The following is a 12444-nucleotide window of genomic DNA, read 5'->3' as shown; positions in this document are numbered from 1 at the left end:
TTTTGTGAATTCGTCAACAGGTGAAATACACGGGTTTGTTCGTTTAGTCGGTTGAAATTATTTGAGTCTTCATTCAGCTGAAGTATGCGGGCGTTAATTTCGACCGAAATTTTGCTTCTACGCGTGTCAAGGTTACATGAATATGAAATACTAATTTTACTGGTAATCTTGTTTTCTTTACGGGATGTGATGTATATTGCATGCCAGTGATTTATGTTTAACAACATATATTTTTGACAGAAACTTAATTTGATATTGATTGTTTAATGTGGTATATATCCGATCTAGTCTGTGTAATCTGGTGGAGTCATTCACCTGTCTAATCCGGTCCAGACAAAAACCAAAGGCTAGAATTGGCTATACAGGCTATCTTGGTACTTCTCGCATGGCTTCGATGCGAATTGCCAAGCATAAGTCTGCCCGGTGTCCATGTGTTTTATTTGATTTATTTATTTATTTGATTGGTGTTTTAGGCCCTACTCAAGATTATTTCACTTATACCTCTGCGGCCAGCAGTATGATGGGTGGAAAGGCAGAGCCATGTAAGCGGAAACCCACGACCACGCGCAGGTTGCTGAAAGGCCTTTCCACATACGGTCAGTTTTTTTTTGGTGCCACAAAAGTATTTCTGTATAGGTTATAAATACGACAGCCTTAGGTCTGCGCTGTAGCAATGACACAACGCCTTGAAATGAGCGAAATACATTGAGAAACATTGAAGTCCAACTTGGAAATTACATGTAACGCATATAATTATATGGTCGATTAAATCATCTTTGTGAACGTAAATGTGAAGTGTCAGGATATAATTTCATGATTTCATGATTTCACGCTGAAGACGAATTGAGCTCGGCACTGTGGCAGTTGTATGATATATCATGTATTTTTCTGCAAGGAAATTCCATATCAGCGCGTTTCCGATCCGAAGTTACATTTGTGGTAGTGGTTATATTTGACACCCACGCCAATATTTCCGTTATATATGACGCCGAGCGAAAAACGTACTCACTGTGACCTACTTATCACAGTCTGGGTAAACTTTAGCTGGATGAAGTCGTCATATAAGAAAAACTTAATAAATGTATATATCTATGCACGTATATATGTCCGTCTCATGTGTATACCGCTACATCTATCATATCTCTCAAGGCAAGATTTTATGTAAAATTCGCAGATCTTTCTGTAGGCTGCAACCTTATCTTGTTTGTGTACATACACCACTTTTTAGAACTCCACACTTGTTCACACCGGCTTAAAATTTCGTTCAGATGGGAACAACCTAAAACTGTACTTTGTGAAAGAAAATGCTCCGAATAAATTATGTACGATAATAGGGTATTCCAAATTACAAACCATGTAGTCCGCCTCGAAGTCGAGAGACACCGGGATCAAACCTGGGTCGGGTCATACCAAATGAATGGTACTTTTTACTGCATGCCTCGCTTGGCGCTCAGCTAAAGAAGCTAGAGCTGGATGGAGTGTCATGTCTGGTATCTTTCGCTAGCCCAAGACCTCGGTCTAAGGATGGCTTGTATGTACTGAAACGTGAGGACCACTGGCCATCCCTATCTACGCCTAAGCTCATATTAAAAGATCACAGATCCTTTGCGAGTCTTCGGCGTGATACTTCAGCGGCGGCAGCACTTTGGGGGCATGGACTGACTCTGCCACAAGGAGACACAGTATATATACACACACATAATGACTCCTCGTCGTCATATGACTGAAAAATTGTTATGTACGACGTTAAACCCCAAGCACACATACATACATATACAAACTCAGTTTTAATGGATCGACATGCAATGGATCAAGGGAGATAAGCCTGTTCATCCGTTCCCCACTTTCATGCCAAGGAATGACGCTGCCCATAGTAAACTGGTGGAGGCGGGCCAGAAAGAGAAAGTTTATTCGCTTCGGTGCGCCTTTCCTGGTTAGTATTGTTGCTGTAGATGAGAAAGATTGAATGAGGCCAAATATTTGATCACTGTCAAAACCTGTATGTGATGTGATATCCCAGATAACTGGCAACGTCTTAACAGAAGTAGCTAAGTTACAACAACAACATGCGTGTTCCTTGTATACATGTAGTGATGTACGCCCGTGAAGTACATGGCGTACTGGTTGGTGTGAACACGGGGCTTCATACTAGCGGAGTGGGAAGCTTTCATTTCGAGCAACACGGTACAATCAATGTCTTTGTCAGATGCATATGAAATAGATCACTTAACCAGATTTTTGAATCAAGTGATAAGAATATTAAAATATATCTACCGGTATAGTAAACTATTGCGTGTTCTGTGAACAGGTCCTTGTCGTCGCTGGATCATTTGGGCTGAAGGAATTCTCCTCCATAAGATACCAGTTCAGAAAGTCAGAGATGGTATGTTTATATCATGTTTTGACTCTGTTTGCAGGAATCTACATGGCAGTCTACCAAGGCTGTAGAATATTGGATTTTTGATAGATTAGTAGTTTATGACAGATTTTCTTTGAATTCGATTGAATTAAAAAAATGTTATAATTTAATTAAATAGTGAAACAAGGCAGTCAAGTGTACACATTTTTTGTCCGTGTTAATTAATTATGCTGTTGAAAGTGAACCATGGATGTATATATATATAGACCTCCAGTCTTGAACCAGATGTTTTCTGTGTCCACACCTGAATTTTATTTATGCCTTTCAGATAACTCCTGAGGAGGCAGAAAAATATGGGGTTAAAATGAAAAGAGAGAAAATCACAATTGAGAGTGAATATGAGGTAAGAATTCATGTTTTAGAATATTTTAGTTTCAATAGATTTATTGTTTTTGTCAGATTTCTTTATATTCAGTGAAAGTAGATGAGCAGACTTGTGGAGTGGGATGGTGGTTGTCATTTAGGACTGAACTTTTCCAGCCACATGGTCAATGTTAGGACCCTTAACATGTTTATAGCTTTATATTTTGATTTTATAACAAATTTTGCTCCTTCTTTCAGTATTTTCGTAGTTGTATTACTCATGGTAATATACATGGCTACTTAGTACACCAGATGAAATGAGTATCACTGAAGTACCTGAGATCATTTGGTTTTGATTGTAAAGCTGCTATGTGAAACAAGACCCAGCATTATAACAGGTCACAATTATCGATTACTATTCTTCCCAAATAATGGTCTATTAATTTCCATAATTATCAATTTACTACACTCCAGTCACATGTTGACTTTAAAATATGTATTCAAATAATGTTGTTTGTTGCAGTCTCTACAAAAGATGAATCTTGACACCTGGCAAAATGTCCGTGGTCCACGCCCATGGGAAGACTCTAAAAAAATTCAAGATGAACAACGACAGGTTTCTAGTAAACAGTCGTGAAAACGGTATCAGCTTGCGGTGAAGCCGAGGGAAGTAACCACTGACCTAGAAAAGTGTTTCAGTAATGTATGTTTTGTAGTTAGCAGTGGTAAATATTGTGGTTTACATGGACAGACACAAAGTTGTTGTGTTCGAACAGTGTACATTGGACAGTTTAAGCCTTGTGATTTTGTAGAAATCCAAGTGTATAAATGAAGGTCTGATGTTGTATTGATCAGATATACTCTTAATTAATGTTGAAGGAGCAGGAAGATTCCCGAGTAAGATAAGACATACTGATTACTTGTCAGTACCTCTAAGTAGTGGAGAAATATATGTTAGTGGTGTTTGTGAATGTGGTTGAATGTGTTTTGAATGATTATTGATGTTTGCTGAGTGGCTGCCAGCCATGTGGTTCATATGTGTGTTTTCTGTTGTTAATAGTGTGGTGAAATGTCGTTCACTCTGATTGGCTCATGTTCATTCCTGAAAGATGTTTCCTGGTCACTCAGATCAGGTTAATAACCAGAGCTGTCCCAGGGCTGGTTGTGACCTTGGCTGAGGAGCTATCTGGTATCTGGTGAGGAGATGGGGTTTGCCCTGGGGTTTGCCCGGTTTACTCCACCCACAAATCTAATTGAGCAGGATATATTCTGCAATACCCTGTGGACATCAGTCAAATGAATATATGTGCTATAACACATGTAAAACAGAAACTCGGTGATGTGGCACTAAAAGAAATACATTTCATAATCCTATAATTGTTTATGTATGATTGCTTTGTGCATTTTCTCCAGCCTAAGTGATTTTGTGAGTTGTATAAACCATTGTTGAGTAGTTCTACTAGCACTGAGTTTGACTACTGCAGATAGGGTTAAAACCATTGGTAGCTGGCAGAATTCATGTGAAATGGACTGACATCCCATGTGTTGTGCACACTAATACAGGGAACAGTGCTTTATAAGATATCAAGGATAAACTATGTGATAAACTAATTTAACATATATGCATGCAAACATAGTAAGACATGAATTGTGTGGGGTTGTATTTGAGTGCTTGAAACTTTTATATAATTAAAAGGAGACTTTTTAATATTTGTGTACTGTGTTTGGAGTTGAATATTATCTTGTCAGTTTAGATCAATTGGCCACTTTGAATGAATTATTCTTGTCTTCATTATTATCTGACAGCAACATGTGATATTGACTGCTTTCACGCCATGGTCTGTTGTAAAATAAGAGCAGCCAATGCAAGTCCAAAATGCAGGTTTTGAGTCCAGAAATCATTACGACTCCAGAATGACTCCCCTTTTGCAAAATGAAATGGCCATTTTACACCAGGGTTACTAGCCCATCCTTTAATATTACAGTATTCATGTTAAGATTCAACTACAGTCAAGTTACCCTTTGTATTTGTGGCTATATTTGACAACCAAGAACATAAATCGGGACATTAATCTAATCTCGTTTAATATGTTTTTTTTCTCTCTCTCAATATTCTACATACCAAGCCTAATATTGTCAGATTGAGCTGGCAAAGGAGGGTCACCCTGATCTGATGTTGCACAGTTTAGTCCAGTGCTGGTCGTGATATCAAAGGAGTTATGAAGATCAGGTATGAAGTCCTGTTATTTGACGATACTGATTACAGTGAAAAGAAAGGAAGCACTTGATATTCTCTTTCAAACACAGTACATGTACCATTAGTACACCGGAGCTTAAGTGGTCTTACATTCTACCGTATATGGCTGTCTCGAAATCAGTCTTTAGCTGGCTCGTGTGAAGCATTTTGAGAGCAGGGTTGTAGGTGTTCTGCCTTGCAAGTGCTGGGACACAAGAGATGCGAGTTTGTACATTTCCCCGGGCACTACGCCTTTCCACCGCCTATGGTGCCGATCGCCTGGTACGTCTAGGCCTATAGTGAAAAATTCTCGAGTATGGCGTTCAGTGATAATCAAGTTAAAATCATACTAAGCATTCTAATAATGAGTACTGAGATGTTTATTTCGAGGAAATCGTCGCCCACATGTCGTGTCTAAAACATGTCTTGAACAGGTCGTATTTCAACGAGGCAAAAACTGACCACCTGCGTGTTTGTTAACAAAACAATTCTTACGTATGGCGTTTACCGGTTAAACGGCAGTTAAATGCCAATGAAGCCACTTAGCCTTTCTGTTAACCTTATTAATAGGAGACATCCCAGCAAAATAAGGCGACTGCATTTACGGGAAAAGATACGCAAAACTGATGTGTATGGATTTGTGAAAGTTGACCCAAGACTGTACAGACGACTGCTTTGGACCATAATGGTACGTATCGACGGCAAAGCGAAAGAGAAAACAGCTATTTACAACGGAGGTTTACAGCAACAGACACGTGCCCCTTGGTGGGAAATTACATTCCATACATCCATATGTATATAAATTAAATTCGTTTTAACTGATTCTGGGAATATTCTTGAGTACGGCGTGAAACCAACCAAATAAATAACTGGGTGTGGGGGGGGGGGGGGGGGTTAAAGCATTCAAGATGGACAAGTTAGAAAGCGGTTAAAAACTTTATTCACGGAAGACCATCAAATTGCCAAAATATTTCTGGCGAGATATGAGTATTGCACATCAAAGTATACCTACATCACAGCACACATTCGTCTCTAAACCATCACTGTTGGACTGGTAACACAATAAGCTGAAGGTACAGGTAGGAACTAACCATACTCTAAGTAAACATTAGTGAATTGGCCAGAAATGGACGGAGCAAATCGACAACAGTCAGAGAAATATTGCAACCATCGACAAAATTCTTCGTTCACGTTGTCTCCGTGCCCTCATGAGAATAAATCCTTTTGAAAAGGGAAACAAGCTTTACATCTGTAATTCTCAACAGAAACCACCTTACAGAAACTGCGTTACAAAACTCCCCTTAATTACTTCTGTAAAATGTGGACAGTTTGAATTGGCCATCTAAGTTTGGAAACTAAAGTTCACAGCGTCTCACCTAGCCAAGGTATTTGTATTCTCAACACCAGTTGTTACTTCTTCGTGTAATCTTATTTGCAGCGAAAGATTGCATAGGAATAAATTTTTAATGTCAGTGATATTTTCTGAAAAAATTCCTGCAAACATTCTGGTACGCGCAGTAAAGTAATGACCACGTGGTCATCCCGTCGCTGGTAGAGCATCTCTCCCGTAAAGCTTACCAAGTTCTGCTTACGAGCCCTCATCAGCATGCCGACGAGCTTGTTGGAAATCCGCGTGTACGCCTCAAACAGTTGGCCGAACGGTATGACATAGGTGCCATCACGTTGACGGACCCCTAATTCACGAATCACCTGGCAGAGCTCTATGATCTCCCCACTGACCATTTGACCAGCCTTCTTCCCGCGGGTTTCCGTCATGGAACCCTCAACAGGTCGTCCATAGTTAGCGTCATTTTTAGACAGCTTGGTCCTGTGAGACGCCCCCTCCCAGTCTGAGAGACGGATTGATCAGCTGCCTCTCTTCGTGTTCGTCAGCTTTCTTCTGCCACTGAGCTATCTGCCCCTTCAAACAGCTCTGTAAGCCATAGTTCTGTGAGCAGAAAATATGTCATGTCACCTGTTGATGTGAGACCTTCTCATCAATGTCTTCCCATACGTTACCTGTTACAAATCTGTTAAGATTACTAACTATCTCGTCTCCACATTTCTAAGTCATTAGAGATTTTTATTTTCTATCCCCTTTCCTAGGTGCCTTCTCATATTCTTTCCCCATCCCTATGTCATCTGTAATTACAGGTTCTTATCATCTTTCCCGATTCCTAGGGCCATGTAATAACAAGTTTTACTATATCCCCCCCCCCTCCACTTAGTTGCTCTGTAATGTTCTCTCTCAATAACCTAGATGCTTTGCATGTTCTCTCTCACCTTTCCTTGGAGTTGTGTAATTACAGGTTTGCATGTTACCTTCCACCACCATAGGTGATCTGTAATTACAAGTGTGTATGCCCCCTCCCCCCACACCTCCACAGGTGCTCTGTAATTAGAGGTTTGCATGTTACCTTCCACCACCATAGGTGATCTGTAATTACAAGTGTGTATGCCCCCTCCCCCACACCTCCATAGGTGCTCTGTAATTACAGGTTTGCATGTTACCTTCCACCACCATAGGTGATCTGTAATTACAACTGTGTATGCCCCCCCCCCCACACCTCCATAGGTGCTCTGTAATTACAGGTTTGCATGTTACCTTCCACCACCATAGGTGATCTGTAATTACAAATGAGTTATGCCCCCCTTCCCCCACACCTCCATAGGTGCTCTGTAATTACAGGTTTGCATGTTACCTTCCACCACCATAGGTGATCTGTAATTACAAGTGTGTATGCCCCTCCCCCCCACACCTCCATATGTGCTCTGTAATTATAGGTTTGCATGTTACCTTCCACCAACATAGGTGATCTGTAATTACAAGTGTGTATGCCCCCTCCCCCCCCCCCCCACACCTCCATAGCTGCTCTGTAATTACAGGTTTGCATGTTACCTTCCACCACCATAGGTGATCTGTAATTACAAGTGTGTATGCCCCCCCCCCCCCCACACACACACCTCCATATGTGCTCTGCAATTACAGGTTTGCATGTTTTTGTCCCCTTTCCTAGGATTTATGTAATTAGAGGTTTGCATGTCCTCTCTCCCTTTTCTTAGGATTAATTACAGGTTTGCATGTTTTTGTCCCCTTTCCTAGGATTATGTAATTAGAGGTTTGCATGTCCTCTCTCCCTTTTCTTAGGATTAATTACAGGTTTGCATGTCCTCTCTCCCTTTTCTTAGGATTTGTGTAATTACAGCTAGGTTTGCATGCTTTGTCCACCCGCCCTCCTCCTTCCTTACTAAGTACTTTGTAATCACATGTTCTCATATTTTCTCCCCTTAGGCAGCCTACTCTGTAATAAGTCACTTTCGCATTTCATAAGGCCGGCAATTTTTTTTTCCAGAAGTGTAGCTGCATCTCGCATTACACGGAAGCTCGGTCCTAATTTTCTATCAACAGTCTATGGTTTAACCTAGCGGTAGCCCCACAAGTGAAACTGACAGTACATTTAACAATGTACTACCGTACCGAGTTGGTAGTCAGTTTCGCACACACCTGCAATGATCTGTGTTCACTGTTCTACCTTAACCCTGACCTTGTAGATTTATGCCTCGACGAAAAGATACTTCATGCCTGCATACAACTGTTGATTCAGTTTTGTGTTCCGATCAACGGGTCGGTAGAGTAAATTCGTGTTTCTTTTTATCGAAACATCTTCACGTCCGTATACTTTCGCCATGTTTGGACTAAATGTCACGCAATAAGCAATTTCCTGCCACGTGGCATCGTGAGACCCTGTGGTTTTATAGCTTGACAGCTTATTACGTTTAGAGCTGAAATCCCCGAGTCACGTACGGCAGCCAAAAATGACGACCAACCCATTGATGTGGAGGCAACTTGTGCGCCGAAATCGTTTGATTTTGACTCGGTCTGTAGGGCTGCGATTAAGTATTCTAGAAAAGGCCTGTCTTGTTCCATAAGCTTACTTTGAACACCTCTGTACTTTCCCAGCAGGCCTCAGTATACTACTGCTGGGCACCAAATAATTTGTCTGTTTATAATACTTGGTGCCCTGCAGTTGTATACTGAAGCCAGCAAGGGAAGTACAGAGGTGTTCAAGGTATGGTTAAGGAAACCTAATGTTCTTCTTCCCATGCTCACACATCTGTTGGACATCCTGTGTGATACCAGAAGTCAGCGTGGCTCTATGGCAAGCCGTTTTACTTTTTATTCCACTTTTCGTTATATCTTAACATAATTTAAGATATCTTCAAATAAATTAATGATATCTTTAAATCATTTAAGATATCTTAAAATCATTCCAGATATCCCAATTTCATTCCTGATATCAAAATAATTTCCAATATCTTTAATTGAATTACTGAGATATCATGAAAATACTTTAAAGATATCAGAAAAAGAATTAAAGATACCAATAATAGAATTAAAGATATCAACAAATACTATTTATTTCTTGATATCTTCAACTCAATTCCAGATATCACAAATTCATTTCAAGATATCATCAAAGATGGCGGACAGAAGAACAAAGCTGTTCGATGTGATTCCTAGTTAAAATATTCCTTGGCTTCAGTACATGGTTGAATTGTATGCTACATTTCAGGCCAGTTTAAGTTATCTAGCAACATTGTGATGATAACTCCTAAGTCACTACTGTCCGAAAACAAGCGCTAAACTTCACGTAATGTCCTACTAATTCTATCAAGAGTAGACCAAGTTGCAGTTTGCAAATCCACCATTTTGGTTACATCGCACGCAGTGAGTTCTGGGATAGATGGCACCGCCACATTTAATGATATCAAGAATTAAATTCAAGCCATCAAGAAATGGTCAGCATTCCAGATATCATTAAATGCATTGTTGATATTATAAATTCAATTTGTGATATCATGGATCCATTTTTTGATATCATTAAATAAGTTCATGATATCTTGAATTATTTTAAGATATCACGAAAAGTGGAATAAAAAGTAAGACGGCTTGCCATATGGCTCTGTCTACTCGGCACGTCAGTACATCGTCAGCTCAGTTGAGCCACATTTGGGCGGCTAACCTAGCAGCAGCATGCTTGCTGCATTAAATATCTGTTTCAATGAAATCCTGCATTGGAAATCGTGTCCCCATTCGCTGTAACTTATAGTAAAAACAATGGAGAAATTGAAAACACCAAATAAATAGTGTTGCTTTGAAAGCTTGTCGTTTTATTGGCCGAGAAAATCAGAAATTTCAAAGGCCACTGTTCGAGAATGGATGCTAACTTGATCACGACTGTTCTGTTGTAGCGAGTGTAGTGGCTCGTATCCCGAAATGCGAAAGTCGCCTATAACAGGGTTTGCATGTTTTCTCCCCTCTCCGTAGGTGTTCTGTAATAACAGATTTACCAGTTTTCTCTCCCCTCTCTTGGTACTCAGCGTCTAGTCCCCGCCTCCACAGAAAACATTTTGCAAGGTTACATGCTTGTGCCTAGCAGGTAAGTAAAATCTCACCTTATCTCAAAAGAGTCAATATAGCCGCATATTCAGTTCTCGAACTGACAGTTCTCTAAAATGCAGAAGAGTGGCGACAAGGGAGGTAATTTACGCATAGTTGATATTGTACTGCAGTTGGAGGATTTGTTTCCCATTATTTACAATAATGCAGAACCTGCTGCTTTGTCCACGGGAATGAATGAATGAATGATTAGTGCTTTACGCCCCGCGGGCAATATTGCAGCCATATCATGGCGAGAACAAGCTGAAAAGACGAGGCGGTGAATGGCTTTCGATATGGTAATGAAATGGCTCACAGGAAAAAACCCGAGCATTTACAGCGTGCCTATTTATGATATTGAAAAAGTAGACGGTGATCCAAATAAATATTTGTTCAGTTCGCTCGGTGAAATAAAGAAAAGCGGGAGTTCACGTCGTTTGTTGTCGTAATTACCTATGCATCCGTACACTATGAAATACATGTAGAAGACAGCATAGCCATTTCTAAGTACACAACCGCTTTGGCAAGTTCAATGAAACCATGTAGAAACCAGGCTGCCTAAAGAGCGTATACTGGTAGGCTATATCTCTAATGTTAAATAAACAGGCACACATTTATCTTTCCGGAAAGGGGTGATATCGTATAGACACTTCTGGCGAGAAAATTATTGATTGTAGCTCAAATCGGTTTCACTTTAAAGAAAGAGCATCTTTGGCTAGGCCTACGTGTGTTTTGTATAGGTCCACACTCTGTGTTAGAGGACAAGTTCGAGTTTAATGATGATGTGGTAGTCGAAGGCCGGCTTGAACCAGTCCCCATAACGACTGAAGGCCTATTCCAATTATAAAAGAGACGCCGTACTTGAAAGCGAAGAAAACAATAACGTGAGGCATGTGTCATATGATAGCCTATGAAAAAGTGTCCACCCAAATAGCTGGATTTATTATTATTATTATTATTATTATTATTTCAACTTATTAGAATGCATTTGGAACTTTGGATTCCATATGGTGAGCTTTTCTGCCCATGTTGGACCAGTGAAGTCACATCGGGTTTTTGCCACTTAACACACCACGGCTGTTACATTTCATCGCTCTAAATGCATATACATGTAGATCTATGAATACATTCGTCGAAATATGGATGTGACGTCATTGATACCTCTTGGGTCACTACAGACCGCCGTAGAATATGATGTTTTAAAACCGTTTTACTTGGTTGGAAAATGTCTAAAATATATTAATCCAACTATATTCCTGGACAATGTTTAATGGTCTTTCATCTGAAATACATACTTCATTTTGGTGTTTTTTATTTTACCTTTCAAGCAAACAACAAATTAGGGTGCCCGGTCTGCAAATATGGCGACATTGAACCCGTCCTGCCGTCCGAGGAAAGGCCCGAGATTATACCGAACAAATAATAAAAATTCGGTGCAAACTGTATATCAGCACATATAGGAAGCGAAAGTTAAAGATAAGTATACTGTCGAATATTGTTTACAACGAACTGTCATTTTGGGGATAGAGGGGAGTATATGCGATTATACTGCAAGCTTGTCTATGTACAGATATTGTACACGTGTATATATTCACAAGTATGCACATAAGAACATCCGAATGCACATATGCTAAAGCTCGGGAAAAAATTCACACAGTTCTTCCGTTAACAGGTATTACAGTTGAGTGCTTTACAACTGTTTTCCTGCGATTCTACGCAGATTTCCGGAGTACGGAAACACTGTTGTAGTGTTGACATGTGTGAGGTACACCTCACTTCCTGTCATGTTATGTGTTGACTGCGCAATTATTTTGACACATTCAACAATTTACGCATTTATGATGTCCGGTCTACACAGACTTCCATTTTTATTTATTTGTAGCTTATGATTATAATCAGCATTTATACACAGATGCGTACACAGTTAATTAGAGGTCACTTTTAACTGCGAAAAATTATACGACGTAAAACTCCAAGTATATTTACACCTTTAACTGTGGTTTTTTAACTTGATGCAACAAGTATTGAATACACGTATATATATAT

At 39.9% G+C, this 12444-nt stretch overlaps 1 protein-coding gene across 1 annotated transcript; it reads left to right on the top strand.

Annotated features, from left to right (window-relative positions):
• The first annotated feature begins 1837 nt into the window (after positions 1-1837).
• Positions 1838-4782, top strand: LOC135468744 (cytochrome c oxidase assembly protein COX16 homolog, mitochondrial-like). Its single transcript, XM_064747149.1, has 4 exons — positions 1838-1933; positions 2309-2383; positions 2688-2762; positions 3246-4782. The coding sequence occupies exons 1-4, from the start codon at positions 1859-1861 to the stop codon at positions 3357-3359; spliced, it is 339 nt and encodes a 112-aa protein (XP_064603219.1). The 5' UTR covers positions 1838-1858; the 3' UTR covers positions 3360-4782.
• Positions 4783-12444: the final 7662 nt, after the last annotated feature.

This window comes from Liolophura sinensis, chromosome 6 (assembly GCF_032854445.1).
Source record: "Liolophura sinensis isolate JHLJ2023 chromosome 6, CUHK_Ljap_v2, whole genome shotgun sequence".
NCBI lineage: Eukaryota > Metazoa > Mollusca > Polyplacophora > Chitonida > Chitonidae > Liolophura > Liolophura sinensis.
Note: the sequence above shows the minus strand (reverse complement) of the source record. Positions and strands in the feature narration are given on the sequence as shown.